The sequence below is a fragment of the Chlorella variabilis genome (assembly GCF_000147415.1).
Source record: "Chlorella variabilis unplaced genomic scaffold CHLNCscaffold_22, whole genome shotgun sequence".
Taxonomy (NCBI): domain Eukaryota; kingdom Viridiplantae; phylum Chlorophyta; class Trebouxiophyceae; order Chlorellales; family Chlorellaceae; genus Chlorella; species Chlorella variabilis.
The window spans coordinates 487,968-501,609 of NW_005435066.1; the positions used below are offsets into that span (position 1 = coordinate 487,968).

The 13,642-nt window shown below is 67.1% G+C and overlaps 5 protein-coding genes across 5 annotated transcripts; 1 reads left to right on the plus strand and 4 right to left on the minus strand.

Moving 5' to 3' along the window:
- Positions 1–1,620: 1,620 nt before the first annotated feature.
- Positions 1,621–4,258, minus strand: CHLNCDRAFT_49093 (hypothetical protein; the record flags this gene model as incomplete). Its single annotated transcript, XM_005844547.1, has 7 exons — positions 1,621–2,136; positions 2,584–2,727; positions 3,075–3,125; positions 3,324–3,403; positions 3,613–3,751; positions 3,944–4,057; positions 4,205–4,258. 7 exons carry the CDS (start codon positions 4,256–4,258, stop codon positions 1,621–1,623), a joined length of 1,098 nt encoding a protein of 365 aa, XP_005844609.1.
- A 326-nt stretch (positions 4,259–4,584) lies between these two features.
- CHLNCDRAFT_138898 (hypothetical protein) lies at positions 4,585–6,022 on the minus strand (the record flags this gene model as incomplete). The annotated part of the gene is made up of 5 exons (XM_005844548.1): positions 4,585–4,611; positions 4,768–4,992; positions 5,196–5,360; positions 5,534–5,782; positions 5,936–6,022. 5 exons carry the CDS (start codon positions 6,020–6,022, stop codon positions 4,585–4,587), a joined length of 753 nt encoding a protein of 250 aa, XP_005844610.1.
- Positions 6,023–6,353: 331 nt separating this feature from the next.
- Positions 6,354–7,894, minus strand: CHLNCDRAFT_26827 (hypothetical protein; the record flags this gene model as incomplete). Its single annotated transcript, XM_005844549.1, has 5 exons — positions 6,354–6,449; positions 6,597–6,827; positions 6,939–7,097; positions 7,292–7,419; positions 7,573–7,894. The coding sequence occupies 5 exons, from the start codon at positions 7,892–7,894 to the stop codon at positions 6,354–6,356; spliced, it is 936 nt and encodes a 311-aa protein (XP_005844611.1).
- Positions 7,895–8,360: 466 nt separating this feature from the next.
- CHLNCDRAFT_138900 (hypothetical protein) lies at positions 8,361–9,600 on the plus strand (the record flags this gene model as incomplete). The annotated part of the gene is made up of 5 exons (XM_005844455.1): positions 8,361–8,390; positions 8,541–8,651; positions 8,788–8,840; positions 9,003–9,186; positions 9,457–9,600. 5 exons carry the CDS (start codon positions 8,361–8,363, stop codon positions 9,598–9,600), a joined length of 522 nt encoding a protein of 173 aa, XP_005844517.1.
- Positions 9,601–10,130: 530 nt separating this feature from the next.
- On the minus strand, positions 10,131–10,680 carry CHLNCDRAFT_26868 (hypothetical protein; the record flags this gene model as incomplete). The annotated part of the gene is made up of 4 exons (XM_005844550.1): positions 10,131–10,260; positions 10,406–10,473; positions 10,525–10,526; positions 10,572–10,680. 4 exons carry the CDS (start codon positions 10,678–10,680, stop codon positions 10,131–10,133), a joined length of 309 nt encoding a protein of 102 aa, XP_005844612.1.
- Positions 10,681–13,642: the final 2,962 nt, after the last annotated feature.

Consider the following 13,642-nt stretch of genomic DNA (forward strand, 5'->3'; position numbering starts at 1 on the left):
CTCGCCTCTGACGCACACAGCCATACACGCCAGCATTCCCCGATGTGTGGCTGCCTGCAGTGGCCTAGCAGCTGCCTTGTTTTTCTCTTTGCTTCGATCAGTCTCCTGCCTTGCTTCTCTCGCTTCTTCCCGTTCCTGCCTTGCCCTCGCTGCCGCTGTCTGCTGTCTGAGGTTCCCTTCATGTTACCACACAGTGCACCCTCCACCCTCCCCACAGCTCAAACAGGCTGGGGCTGCCTGAGGTACTTGGAGACGTCAGTCATGGCGCCACCGCGGCCGGGTTGACTAGGCTAGTCAGCAGCAGCAGGTAGCCGAGCACCCAGGCAGTGTCCTGAGGTGCAGCTGGCTCACCCCTCGCTCCTGCCTGTCTCTCACCAGCAGGCGCCGCCAGCCATTGAAGAAAGCACGGGCGCCACGCTGCGGCGGTGCAGCTAGCAGCTTACAGGCAGCGGTGCAGAGAACACACAGTGTGGAAACTTGAGCTACAACCAGTCAACCATGCAGGGCACGACGCCACGCGGCGGCGGCGGCCTGACGCAGAACCAGAAGCTGGCGGCTGGGGCGGCGGCCGTGGGCCTGGCCTACTACTTTTACTCTCGTAGGCACGTGCAGGCCTGGGGCGTGCCTGCTGGGCTTGGGGTTCTGCCGGGGGACGCCGCGCCGCTGTCCAAGGCCGAAGGTCCTCTCTGCCTGAGCCCAGCTTCCCACCTCTTCAACCACTCATCCCTTCCCCTTCCCGCCCCTGCACCATGCAGTCAGGCAAAGAACGTGGGAGACGTGGCCAGCCGGGCCGGCGCGGCGGCGGGGCGCAGCGTGGAGGCGGCGGGGGCGAAGGTGCGCGGGCCGGGCCCTGCCTTGGTTGGTGGCTCGATCTCATCTTCAGAAACAGAGCTCAGTCCTACCCTGCTGCTGCTGCTACAGATGGGGAGCGAGACGCTGAAGGAGGAGGGCCGCGGTCTGCAGGCCAAGCAGCAGTGATGCGCCGGACAGTCTCCTCCTGGCGCGGCGCGGCACGAGTGCCCCCTCGCCTCCCTGACGGACAGCTAGTCATGTGCTTGCTCGCCTCGCCCGCTCTGCATGCACCCCCCGTTGAACAACCACGCACAGCAGCAGCCTGGGTTGACCCATAGTGTGTGAGAAAACAGCACTGCTCAACTTTTCAGACACAGCCAAGACGCCAACAGAACAGCAAGCAAGCCTCGGTTTGGAAGGGGCGGCGCAGGTGGCCCAACCCCCCAACGCCAGCCAGCCAGCCAGCCAGCCAGCCCGCCGGCTCTACTTGAGAGGCTTCAGGCCCAGGCTGGCCCGCAGTGCGTTGGCCTGCGCAATCTCGTCCCCGCCGCCCTCCTTGTCCGCCGCACGCGGCTTCTTGTCGCTGCGGCCGCGCTCGCGCTCCGGGCTGGGGCTGCGCCCGCGCCGCCGGTCGCCGCGCTCCCGCTCCCGCCGCTCGTCTCTGTCGCGGTCGCGGCGGTCGTCTCTGCAGGCAGGCAGGCAGGCAGGCGGGTCAGGTGCCAGGCAGGTAGCGCAGGTTCACTTACACAGCAGCCAGCCAGCAAAGCACTAAAAACAGCAGCAGAGCAGCAGCAGCAGCCTCCAGCAAGCTGAACAGGCGCTGCAGCACTACTTCCACACGCACCTGTCCCGCCTGTCATCCCGCCTGCCCCGCTCATCGTGCCGGTCGCGGCTGCGGCTGCGGTACCGCCGATCGTCCCGCCTGGTGTCCCGCCGATCCCGGCTGCGGCTGCGCGAGCGCCGCCGCCGGTCGCCGCTGCGGCTGCGGGCTCGCCGCCCGTCCCTCCGGTCCCTATCATCCCTCCGATCCCTGCCGTCCCTGCTCCTGCTGCGGGAGGGGCGGCGCCGCTCGTCCCTCCGCTCATCCCGCCCGCCCCGCCGCTCCCTGCTCCTGCTCCTGCTGCGGCTGCCGCTGCGGCCCAGCTCCCGCTCCCGCCGCCGCTTCTCCTCTTTGGACAGCTGCCACTTCTCCCGTTCCCGCCGCCGCTCGGCGCCGTCGCCCTCCTCCCGCACCTCTCCCTCCTCCCCCTGCGCCTGCTGCTGCTCCTGCTGCTCCTGCTGCTCCGCCGCCGCCGCGGCCGCCGCCGCCTGCTGCAGCGCCGCCGCCTGCTCCTCCTGCTGCTCCTGCAAGCAGGCAGGCACGGCGCGGGCGGCGGGGACAAGCACAGTAGCGAGTCATCAGTCGGGCCGAACGCTTCGCCGGGCCGGCATTGGGCGAAGCAGCACGCCGCGCCGGCATTGCAGGCATGGCCAAGCCACGGGCGCACACACACAACACATGACAACCACACACTCACACACAAACGCCCTCATCACATTCCTTGGCAGCCACACACACACCCAGCCACCGCCACACCCACACAAAGCATGCACTGCAACAGCCAAGGTATACCCACCTCCGGCGCCGCCTCATCACGCCCCTCGGCAACCAAGCAACACACAGCCACTGCCACACCCACACCCAGCGACCACCACCCACCCACACCCACCCACCCACACCCACACACCCACACCCACCCACCCACACACACACACCCAGCGACCACCACCCACACCCACACCCACACCCACCTCCAGCGCCGCCTCATCAAATTCTTCATCCAGCACCGAGATGCGCGGCTCCAGCTGGCCCGCCCCCTCCAGCGTCGTGCGCGCGGGCAGGCGCGGCAGCGCGATGCCAAACAACCGGTCCTTGTGCAGCATGGCGTCGATGAGCTGCAGGAGGGGTGGGTGCAGGAGGGGTGGGTGCAGGAGGGGTGGGGGCAGGGCAGGAGGAACCAATACCATTGATGTTAAATTGCTTCAATGCAGCAGACGGGTGCAGGAGGGGTGGGGAAGGGGGCAGGAGGAAGGGCAGGGGCAAGGGAGGGAGGGAGAGAGGGTCGGGGGTCGGCAGCGGCAGGGGTTGCGAGGGGGCGCACGGGTGGGGCGCGAGCGCAGGGATGGGCGGCCAGAGGCCCGAACGAGATGCGCGAGGAGGAAAGCGGGCAGGCTGCCGCGCCCGCTGTGGCTCGCCGGCAGGGAACAAGGGCAGGAGAAGGCGCCGCGGCGGCGGCCCTCACCTCATCCACGTGCCCTAGCTCCTGCCTGCCCTGGAAGTTGCGGATGCGCACCTGCACACACACAGACATATGCAAGCAGCAGGCGGAGGTGCTGAGATGCCTGGCGGCACCGGCAGCGGCAGCGGCGGGGCACAGGGCCTGCTGCGTGCGCTGAAGGGGAGTGGGAGGGCCACCGGGGCGCAGCCGCCGGTGTGCCTCCGCTCCGATACCGCCGCCGCCCTTGTACCGCCCGTCGTACCGCCTCCCCACCTTGCGGTAGTCGTTGTACAGCGGCTCCAGGTACTGGTAGACGTCCAGGGGGCGCCCCACCAGCCGCATGTAGAAGGCGCCTGCGCGGCACGCAGGGCAGCGGGGCGGCGGCGCTTGACACCACCCTCGGCATTTACCACCCTTGGAAACACCACCCTCGCATGGCAGCACATCCACCAGTGCCCCCTGGGCTGGCAGCGCACCGCACGGGCGCGGCCAGGTTGCCCGCGCTGCCCTCCGCCCCGTCAGCACGGCGCAGCGCAGCGCGGCGCAGCGCAGCGCGGCGCACCCAGCAGGCGCAGGTACTTGAAGTCGTCGTTCTTGATGAACTCCACCACGATGTCCTTGTCGGGCTGGATCTGGAGCATCTTGAGGATGAGGCAGATGAAGTGGGTGGGCTTCTGCGGCTCGCCCTGCATGCCGCCCACCTGTGCGCGCCAGAGCCGAGGGGACGAGGCGAGGGTCGGCCGGCCGGCGGCCTGCTCTCCTGCCAGCGAGCCGCGGCCCCGCGCCGTGAACACCCCAGCAGGCACGGACGCACAGGCACCTCGGCAGCGCGCAAAACCAGGCAGCAACAGACGCAGCGGATTTATTACGGCCCTCTGCGGAGCCCCACTCACCTCTGTGATCTCCACGGCCTTGTCCACCAGCCGCTCCGCCGACAGCCCAAAGCACTCCTGCTTCCAATAGATGCTGTCATAGATCTTCTGCCGGCTGATGTACTCGATCAGGTTCTGCAGCAAGGGAAGCGCAGGAGCAGCGGGTTGCCGCCAGTGGCGGCGGGGCGGCGGCAGCACCACATCAGGGCCGATGGCGCGGCGCGGCGCCTTGGAGGCGGGCCTGGTCGTGCCAGAACGCTGCACCGCAGCCTGCTGGCGCACCTGCGGGTTGGTGCCGTGGATGGCAGCCGCCTCCTTGTCCGTCCTGTTCGCCATCGCGCCTCAGCAGTGCGACGCAGCACCCTCGAAGCCTGATACAGCGGTCTCAGCAGGGGCTCGGCGAGCTGCGAGGAGCCTCGCTGGATGCGACGTGAGCAGGCTGGCCTTGGGCACAGCCCGCTGCCCACACAGATCACGCAGTCGTAGTGGGCGTCGCTAGCGATCGATCAACAGTGCTGCTGTGCTGCGCGGCCAGCTCAGCGCCGCCTGCTCCCGCCGCCTAGTGAGAGACACGCGCAGCTGATTTCAAAACAGCGCTGGATGAATCGACGAGTCAGCAGATCAATCTGAAAGAATCAAATATTCAAGCACTTCCCAACCCGCTACGACAGCACCACGCCCCGCTCCGTCTCCCACAAGCGTAGCGCAAGCGTCCCGCCGCCGTGGCACGCAGCGCCTCCACCTGCACCCAAGCAGCGGCCGCAATGTCACGGCACACGCTGGTAACGCAGATCGCATCAGCAGAACAGCAGCAGCAGCCACCAGGGTACACAAGCAGGGCGCACCTGCTCCCGCATGGCGGCAGGCATCGCCTCGCTGAGCCCTAGCGCATTGGCATAGGCCTGCCCCACCGCCGGCGCCGCCAGCGCCGCGAACGTCAGGTCTGCCGCGGTGAACTGCTGGCCCGTCAGGAAGGGGCGGCCGTCTGCCAGCAGGGCATCCACCTCAACAAACACTCGCTGCACCACCTCGAACGCCGCGGCGCCGTTTTCTGCGTTGATGCCCAGGCCCTGCACACACGCACCGGGCACGCCGGCAGAGCAGCAGTGGTGGGCGGGTAACGCAGGGAAGCGCAGCGGCAGGGATGCTGCCTCACGGCAACACAGCTGCAGCACCCGTCGCGAGGCTGATGCGCCATGCAGCCAGCGAGCACAACAACCCCCCAAGGACATGGGAATGACCGGGCTCGCCGGCGGCGGCGGCGGCATCTCACTCTGGCCATCAGGCTGCGGGTGACCAGCCACAGGCCCATCCGCATCGCCAGGCGCTCGCCCCACGGCGCCGGCGGCGAGGCCATCGCCTCGGCAATCTGGCGGGTGTACAGCAGGTGCGAGTAGGCCCACACGCGTGCCGCAGGGCCCAGCTCCTTGTCGAACAGCTGGCAGCAGGAGGGGAGGCGGGACAGCAGGCAAGGGTGAGCAGGCGGCATTACTTGAAGAGGGGTGCAGCTTCCAGGGCAACACAGGGCCCCCAAGCATTCAGGCAGGCCCCCCAAGCATTCAGGCAGGCCCCCAAGCATTCCGGCATGCATGCAGGCAGGCAGGCCCATACCCGGCAGAGGCGGGTGACCTCCTCTGCGGCGGCGGGCTCTTGTGGGTACAGCGGCAGCCCCGGCTTGCCCGCCGCGCCCCGCTGCTCGTCCACCCAGCGCAGGATGGCGTCGGAGCCGTCCACGCAGCCGCCGGTGGGCAGGCCCAGGCAGGGCGTGGCGCGGCGCCCGCCCACGCGCTTGGCGGCGGGGCGGTGGAAGCCAGGAGGGTGGGTGTCCTCCACATACGCCAGGCCATAACGTTGCAGGGCCTGCATCAAGGGCCCAGATGTATTGAGTGGGCCAGCAGGGGCTGGAGGGGTGGCAGGCACGCAGGCTGGCAAGCGGGAGACTGAGGCGCCACGGCGGCGGCTGCTGAGCGGCAGCCGCTGGGCGCGGCAGGTGGCGGCGGCCTGGCGGCGCACCCAGCGAGCTTTTTCGCAGAAATGCGACACGCCGATGGTGACTAGCGTGGGAAGGGCGGGAGATTCGGCCGAGGGTGTGGCCGCCATCGTGCTCCCAACAGGCTGGGCTTGGGCTTTTGAAGCACTGATTGCCTGTATACAGTGATAGAAAGACAGTACGAGGCCAGGGAGTGGCGCAGATCAACAAGCTGGCAATGGCGACGGCCACGTCAGCGCCCGTAACCTCATGCGACCGTATGTCACTCCAAGTGACCCTTGGTGGCAGGCCAGTTGGCCAGAACCCCGTTTTGTGATGCGATTGGATTGCCAGACTCAGATGGGTTCCAACTGATGAACGTTACAGATCGCCCACATGTGCCTGGGCAGGCGGGCGGGCGGGCACAGCTCGAGGCTACGCTCCAGCTCTGCAGCCGCCGCCTCACTGCGGCAGCTTCTTGCGCACCAGCCCCCGAAAGAAGTCCAGGCTGTTGCCATCGGGGTGCAGCTCGTACCGCTCGCCGCCGGCGTCAGTGGCCTGCAGCAGCACAGGGAAGAGGCGAAACAACCGGACGACCTCGGCCCATTGCGTGCAGCTACACGCGAGGGAGCTGGCGCTGACCGGGGCAAAACATTCCGTGCCGGCTGGTGCCGGCTGCCACCCCAGGCACTGCTGCCGCCTCACCAGAAGGTATCCGCTGGGGCTGAGGCCCCGGATGGTGACAGGCGTCAGCTGGCCGCCCTCCTCCAGCTGTACCCGCTGGCCCGAGTGCAGCCAGTGGCGGCAGTACTCGGCCTCGAAAGGCGCAAAGCCCTCTGCCGCCAGCTGCGCCAGCATGGGCTCCAGCCGGGACAGGATCCCCGCCAGCAGGACTTCTCGGCTGACTGGCTCCAGCGCCTGCTGGTGCTGCTGCTGCTGCTGCTGCTGCTGCTGCTGCTGCTGCTGAGCAATGCCAGGCGCCGCCGCCGCCGCATCGCCCCGTGCCGCCGCCGCCGCCGCGGCGGCCTGCTCGATGAGGGCGTCTACGCAGGTGGTGGGCTGGCGGTTGCTCAGGTTGAGGCCCACGCCCAGGATGATGTGGAAGAGGGAGTCTCGATAGGAGGAGTGGCACAGGATGCCGCCCAGCTTCAGCCCGCCCGCATACACGTCGTTAGGCCACTTGATGCGCACGTCGATGGCGCCACCCTGCGGCAGCAAGGCGGGGGCAGGGGAGGGGGAGGCGTCGGGGCCACGGCCGGCGGCAGTGGCCAGGCTGGAGGCAGCCGAAGCACAGCGGCGCTGCGGGCTGCAAGGGCCGCCAGCCCTGGAGCGAGGGGCGTGCATGCTGCCGGGCGCCGGCGAATGCGCGCCTGCAACCGCCGTGCGGCTTCCGCCTGTACCGCGTGCACCACCGCCAGCGACACCACGTACTGCACAAACGGCAGGCGCTGCCCCGGGATGGCCAGCCGCGTGGCGGCCGAGAACATGAGGCAGCCGTCGGGCGACTCCCAGCGGTTGCCGCCGCGCCCTGCGCCGCAGGAGGGTCGGGCCAGGCAGAGGGCGTTGCCAGGCAGCGTGCGTTGCGGCGAGGCGGCTATGGTAGCAGGAGCAGCCGGCGCAGCCAGGCCCGCTGCTGCCGGAGCGGCCATCTCCGTGCTGCGGCAAGCACACCAGCCCTCACCCTTGCCGCCATACTGCTTGTCTGCCACAAAGACCAGGCCGTCTGGCAGCTTAGCCACATTCTCTTGCACCACCACCTGAGTGGAGGCGGTGGCGGCGGCGGTCAGCAGCAGGCGGCCCAGCAGCCGCGTGTCCAGCGCCGCCATGTAGCGCTGCGCCGCAAAGGTGCCGCCGGCAGGCTGGCAGCTGCTGCCGGCGGCGGGCGAGGGGTAGGCGAGCGTGCAGTGCTGCTCTGGCACGTCGGCGCTGCCGCGCTGTGCCACCAGCGGCCCTGCCTGCGGCGGGAACAAGGTGGCAGGATGCTCCTGGTATGCACCACACATTCGTGGCATGCAGCGCTGACACAAGGCGGCAACCGCAGCGACCAGCTTGCCTCCTGCAGCGTCTGGCGAGCCGCCGCCAGCTCCGCCGCCGTCGCTGCGTGCACGCAGACTGCTGCCGAGATGCCCTGATCGGCCATGCACGCGATCTGAAGTCTGCCAGGATTCCTGCACCTCGTGCCGGGCCCGGTGTGCTGCCTGAGTGCCAGGAAACGCAAGGAGAGAGCGAGGCGCGCCGGCATCGCAGCCGCACAAGGCGGCGCTGCAAACGGTAATCGGTTACAATCAGGGAGGATGTCCGAATGTTCCCAATGCTGCTGCTGTTCAAGTTCCTGCCGCGTGGCGGGTGGTGCTGTGCTGTGCTGGCCACCGTCTCTGCCTGTTTCCCCTGTCTGGGACCCCTCTGAGCGCCTTTCCTGTCGTGACGAAGCCCATACTACCTCACGGAAACCTCTCGAGGAAGACGCACATGGCCACGGCGCCCGAGCCGTTCATCAAAGTGAGAGCCTCTGTGGCTGCCCTGGTGGTGCCGCACAGGTCCTAGGGATCTGGGCTAGCCTGCTGCAGCCTGGCAGCCTCCGTGCTGGGCACCGCGCCGCGTGGCCTTCACCGCCCCGCCGCCGCCTCAACCCGCCCTCCCTGCCCGCAGGTGCCACTGGATTGGAAGAAGCTGCTGCCCGGCAAGAAGCGGGACGTGAACCGCGACATGGCGGACCTGCCATACACGGAGCCGGAGCTGATCCAGCAGTGCCAGAAAGAGGTGCGGCGGCGGTGCCGCAGCGCTCCTCCACGTGCTGGCCTGATCGATGTTGCGACCAGCCCTGCAGCTGGTTGTCTGGCGCTCCACGCCCGCTGGCAGCTGCTTGAATCACGGCCGCCGTGCCCTGCCTGCGCAGTATGAGGAGGCTGCGCAGCACGGCGGCCAGGAGGCGCTGGATGCCTGCTTTAGGTGAGTCCCACCTCCATCTGAAGACGGACAAACAACAGGAGCAACGTTGGTCCAAGCCGGCAGCTGCAGCGCCCAGTTGCGTGCCACCCCTGCCTGCCTACCCGCTTGCCCATCCGGCCCTGCCTCCCTGCGGCCTCCCCCACGCGGCCTCCCCTCCCGCAGGCTGTCGTGGGCGCTGGTGCACTCGCAGGTGCCCGGCGAGGTGCAGCGCGGCATCGAGCTGGCCGAGGCGCTGACCGACAGCGCGGGGCTGGACCAGCGGGACCTGCTGTACCTGGTGGCGGTGGGCAAGTACCGGCAGCGGCGGTACATCGAGGCGCGGCGCACGCTCAAGGGGCTCATGCAGGTGCTTGCGCTGATGGCATGTACGCGCTGGTGGCATGTGTGCGGTCTGCGCAGTTGCGGTGCGCGCGCGTGTGATGCTGTGGCGTGCGCTGCGGTGGTGGCTGTGTGTGCTTGGCAAGGCTGGGGTTGTGTGTGTGTGTGTGGCCGGGAGTCCCGGCGGCCGCCTCCTGGGTCTGGCTGCGTCAAGTTGGAGCGAGCCTGGTGCCGGGAATTCGCTGCCCCAAGTCGACCCTCCGCCCGCCTGCCTGCCTGCCTGCCTGCCTGCCCTCAGGTGCACCCCGAGTTTCGGCAGGCGGAGGGGCTGCTGGAGGCGTGCGACAGAGAGATTGTGAAGGATGGGCTGGTGGGGGTGGGCGCCGGCGCCGCCATCCTGGGCGCCGTGGCAGCCATCGCCGTGGCAGCGATGCGGAAATAGCGCGCAAGGTGGCTGAGCCGCGGCCTGGCTGCCAGTGGTGCCTACTCGTCTTTGTGCTGTGTTTTGCTGCTGCTTCCTCTCCCTTTTTGCTATCTGTCTGTGCTCATACCCCCGCCCTCCTCCTGCTCTCCTACTCCTCCCAGATAATCCTGCTTGTTGAACAGTAAGGATTGCACAGCACCACAGCAGAGGTGCTGATCAGGTGATCTGACGGGGGAATGAGTTGAAAAACATGAAAGGAACGGGGTGGAGAAATTTAGAAAAAATGGCATCGCTCACAAACAGCAGGTACATAGATCAGACAGAATCGCAGGGTTGTTCCCAATACATACAGAGTTGTCGCCAGCCACACGGAAACACAGCTTGTCAAAATCGCACGGTGGAAAAATGTGAGACCCAGGAATCACAACCCCAACCGCCCAGCGGACCAAAGGGGTGGCAGGCACGTTGCCGTCGTCGCGCCGCCTGGCAGGCTCCTGGCACCCAGCTGATGCTGCTGGCTCTTGGGCACCTTCACCTGCTGCTGCTGCTCACTTGAGCAGCTTGAGCAGGTACATTTGCAGGTCCTGCGCCGACATGAGCCCCTCCACGCGATCCACCGCCTGGCCGTCCTTGAACAGCACCAGCGTGGGCAGCTTGTGGATGTGGAAGTGGTCGGCCCTGCACGCATGCACCGTGCAGGGGCTGGACGGCTGGTGCAGCGAACGCAGGGGGAAATGCTGGGCAAAGCTGGGCGGGCAGCAAGCCCGGCGGGAGCGAGGCCGAGCGAGGGCTGGAACGCAGGCAGGCAGCGCCGGCGCCTCACACGGCGGGGTGTTGCTCCGTGTCGATCTTTTCGAATTTCACCCGGTCCTTCATGACAGGCTCAATCACCTGCAGGGCGGAGGAGGCATGGCCCGAGTGCGGCGATGGTCAACAGGCAACAGCTTCATATCCTATGCAGGTGCGGCAGGGGCGCTCCTGTAGCTCACTCGCCTTCATGTTGCGGTTGAGCTGGTGGCAGGGGCCGCACCACTGCGTGAAGAAGTCCACCAGCACAGGGGTGGGTGAGGAGGCAATCATCTGCTGAAACTTGGCCATCGACATGCCGCCGCTGCCCGCCGCCGCAGAGACCACCCGGCAGCGGAGCCGGGGGGGAGTTGCAGGCGCCGGCGCAACCCAGACCAGCCACCGCGATCCTCTCCCCTGCGAAGTGCATTCTGGAACACGGGTGTGCGTGACGGAGCCTGCACCAGCGAACGACGCCATCTGGGCGTTTCGAGTCTCGCAAACCCAGAGTGAGACTGGCCCTGCTGCCAGTATGACGGGAGAGATGATGGAAGGAAGCGTGCAGGCTTGGGGGCTGCAGGGATGATGGGCACATTGCCTCCAGCGGGGCGCCGCCCACTGGCCCCTCTGGCGCGCCCCTTTGAACCTGTTGAGAGATGCTGTCAAATCTGAAGCATCTCCGACCATAATGGAACAGCTGCCTCGCCTCATCTCAAGGGTCCAACGCCGAGTGGCAAACCCCGAGTCCCGAGCCCACAGCACTTGGGAACTGGCGCATGAGCTCCACACAGCCTGCTTAGAAGTGCGCGATGCCGGCGTTCCCTTGCAAAATGGCGTCCAAAGGTGAGCAGACACCCTGGCCCGCCCTGCCCAGCTGACACCCTAGCTAGGTAAGCTATGCTGTGTGTTGGCAGACTGGGCTGCATACATGCAGCCCAGAGGGATACACACCACAGCCGCGCTTGCTGCAGGGGCATGCTGGAGCTCGGGCGCTTCACGGGCCAAGCGGCGGCGGCGGCGGCGGTGCAGGAGCTGGCGCGTGGATGCGCCATCTGCACGGTCCTTTCCGGCTGGATGTTGCTGGTGCTGAGCAGCCTGCTCTACCCATCAGATGACGACTGCGTGCGAACGCTGGCAGGCGCAGGTGTTGCCAGCCTGCCGCAGTCCCTGCCCTGCCGTCGTCCCCGCTCCAACGTTTGACATATCCGCAGCGCGCTCTCGCACGTGCGCCACGCAGACTTGCTGAAGGCGATGCTGCCTGCCCTGAAAGGCATGGCTGACCTTCTGTACACTCCCAGGGAGGAGTTAGATGCGCTGTTGCACGCTGTGTACAAAGCGCTGGACACCTGCGCACAGCCGCTGGAGATGCTGCTCGAGCTGCTGCAGAGCCCCTCGCCCCTGCCGCCACGCGCGGCGGCTGTATTGCGAAGGACGAAGCTCAAGCCTGTAGCCCTGCTGCAGACTGCCGCTGGCCTAGCAGAGATAACGATGCACCTGATTGAAGGTGCACCCGTGCTTCTTCCCTTCCTGCGCTGACAGCTTTGCCCATGTTGCCTTCGAAGACATAGCGGGTGCCTGTGCAGCCAGCTGACACACCTGCTCCTGTTACGGTCTGCGGCGCAGCTGGACAGCTCATGCCGCCCTCGGCGGCCCATCTACTGTGCACCCTGTTCAAGTTGGAGGCTGCGCATGGGCTGTGCGCCCTGGTGCGAGGGCAGCTGGCTGTGTTCAGCAGTGTCCACCTGCACAGCAGTATCGACCCGCAAAGCAGCGCTTTTGTGCAGCTAGCAACTAAAGCTTTTCTAACTCCAGCACTACCAGCATGCTTGCAGCCGAGCTGCTGTCTGCGAAATGCTGGCGCGAGATGAGATGGTGGCAGCAAACAGTTTGTGGGATCCAGCTGCTACATCATACTGCAGACGTCACAGCCAGCCTGGAAGGTGCCCAGAGCATGGCGGCAGCGTGGCTGCGCATCAGCTCATTGGGCCTGGCACACCAGCTGCTGCTCGATGCAGCAATTGCAGCGGCGTGCGGAGAGCGCATCCCCAGCTTTATCATGAGACCTGTGGTAAATCTCCTCGGCCAGTTTCTGCCAGCCATTTGCCGGCTGGCAGCTCAGGTGGCAGCAGCGCGGGGCAGGAATGGTACAGCGGGAGAGGCGTCGGAGGCGGCAGCAGCGGCAGCGGACGCAGCTGACAGCTTTGGCCAGATGTGCTGGGGCCACCTGGCTGGCGCATGGTATGAGATGCTGCAAGACTTGTGCGAGGGGATGGGCTGCCTGGCGGCTCTGGACGATTTCAGCCCACACGTCTTTGCAGATAAGGAGGCGACCGCCGCTGCTGCTGCAGCCCAGGCGATGGTGCGGCTGGTCCCACTGCTGCCTCTACAGCCAGCCCTGGTCCACAGCAGCATCCACCACAGCATGGCCGTTGTGGCTGCGGCGGACACGGATGGCCAGGCCGGCGGCATCACCACATGCGGTGCGCTGGTGGAGGCAGCAGGCGGCTCAGCGGCAGTGCTGAGCCGATACCTTGCTCGCGGCGGCAGGCTGCTGCCCGAGACAACAGCTCCCCTGCTGTCCAGATCCCTGCCGACCATTGCGGCGCGCCTTCTGGAGAGGAACAGCGAAACACATACCTGGGACGAGGAATCTGCATTTGGTGCATACAGCACAGCGTGCCACTATTCACATGCGCTGCAGCTGCACGGCGCGCTGTCCGGCGGTGACCAGCGCGGCGCTGCCATTCTGGCAGACCCCGCCACTGCGGTCTTTCAAGCGGATGACCTGCTGCACACCGCGCTGGCAGGGCTACACCCTTGCTTCGCAGACTGGCGCGGTGCATCAGATGGCGCAGCAGCGGCACGCACCCAACGGCGAGTGCTGCAGCCAAGAGGGGCGGCCGCCGCCGCTTCGTTGCAAGTTTTCATTGCGTTCCTGTTGGCTGCACATCCTGCTTCGTCTGCGATCACTCAACTTGTCCCTTGTATCACTTGTGCTCTGCTCAGCAGGGTTTGCCTGCGAGCGCTGACCGTGTCGTGTGCGCTGCGCTGCAGGCGACCGGAGTGCACTCTGCTGCTCTACCTGGCGGCCGTGCTGGCGCTGCCAATTGCTCATGTGCACGATTCAAAGAACTTTGCGAGGTTCTGCGCCATCCGAGAGCAGAGCCTGTGCGCTCTGCTGCGGCAGGAGGCGCTTGCGCCGCTGTGGCGCCTGCTCCTGCAGCTCAGGGGCAGCGCCACGCCATCCAGCCTCGCCCAGCTGCTGCCCCTGAGG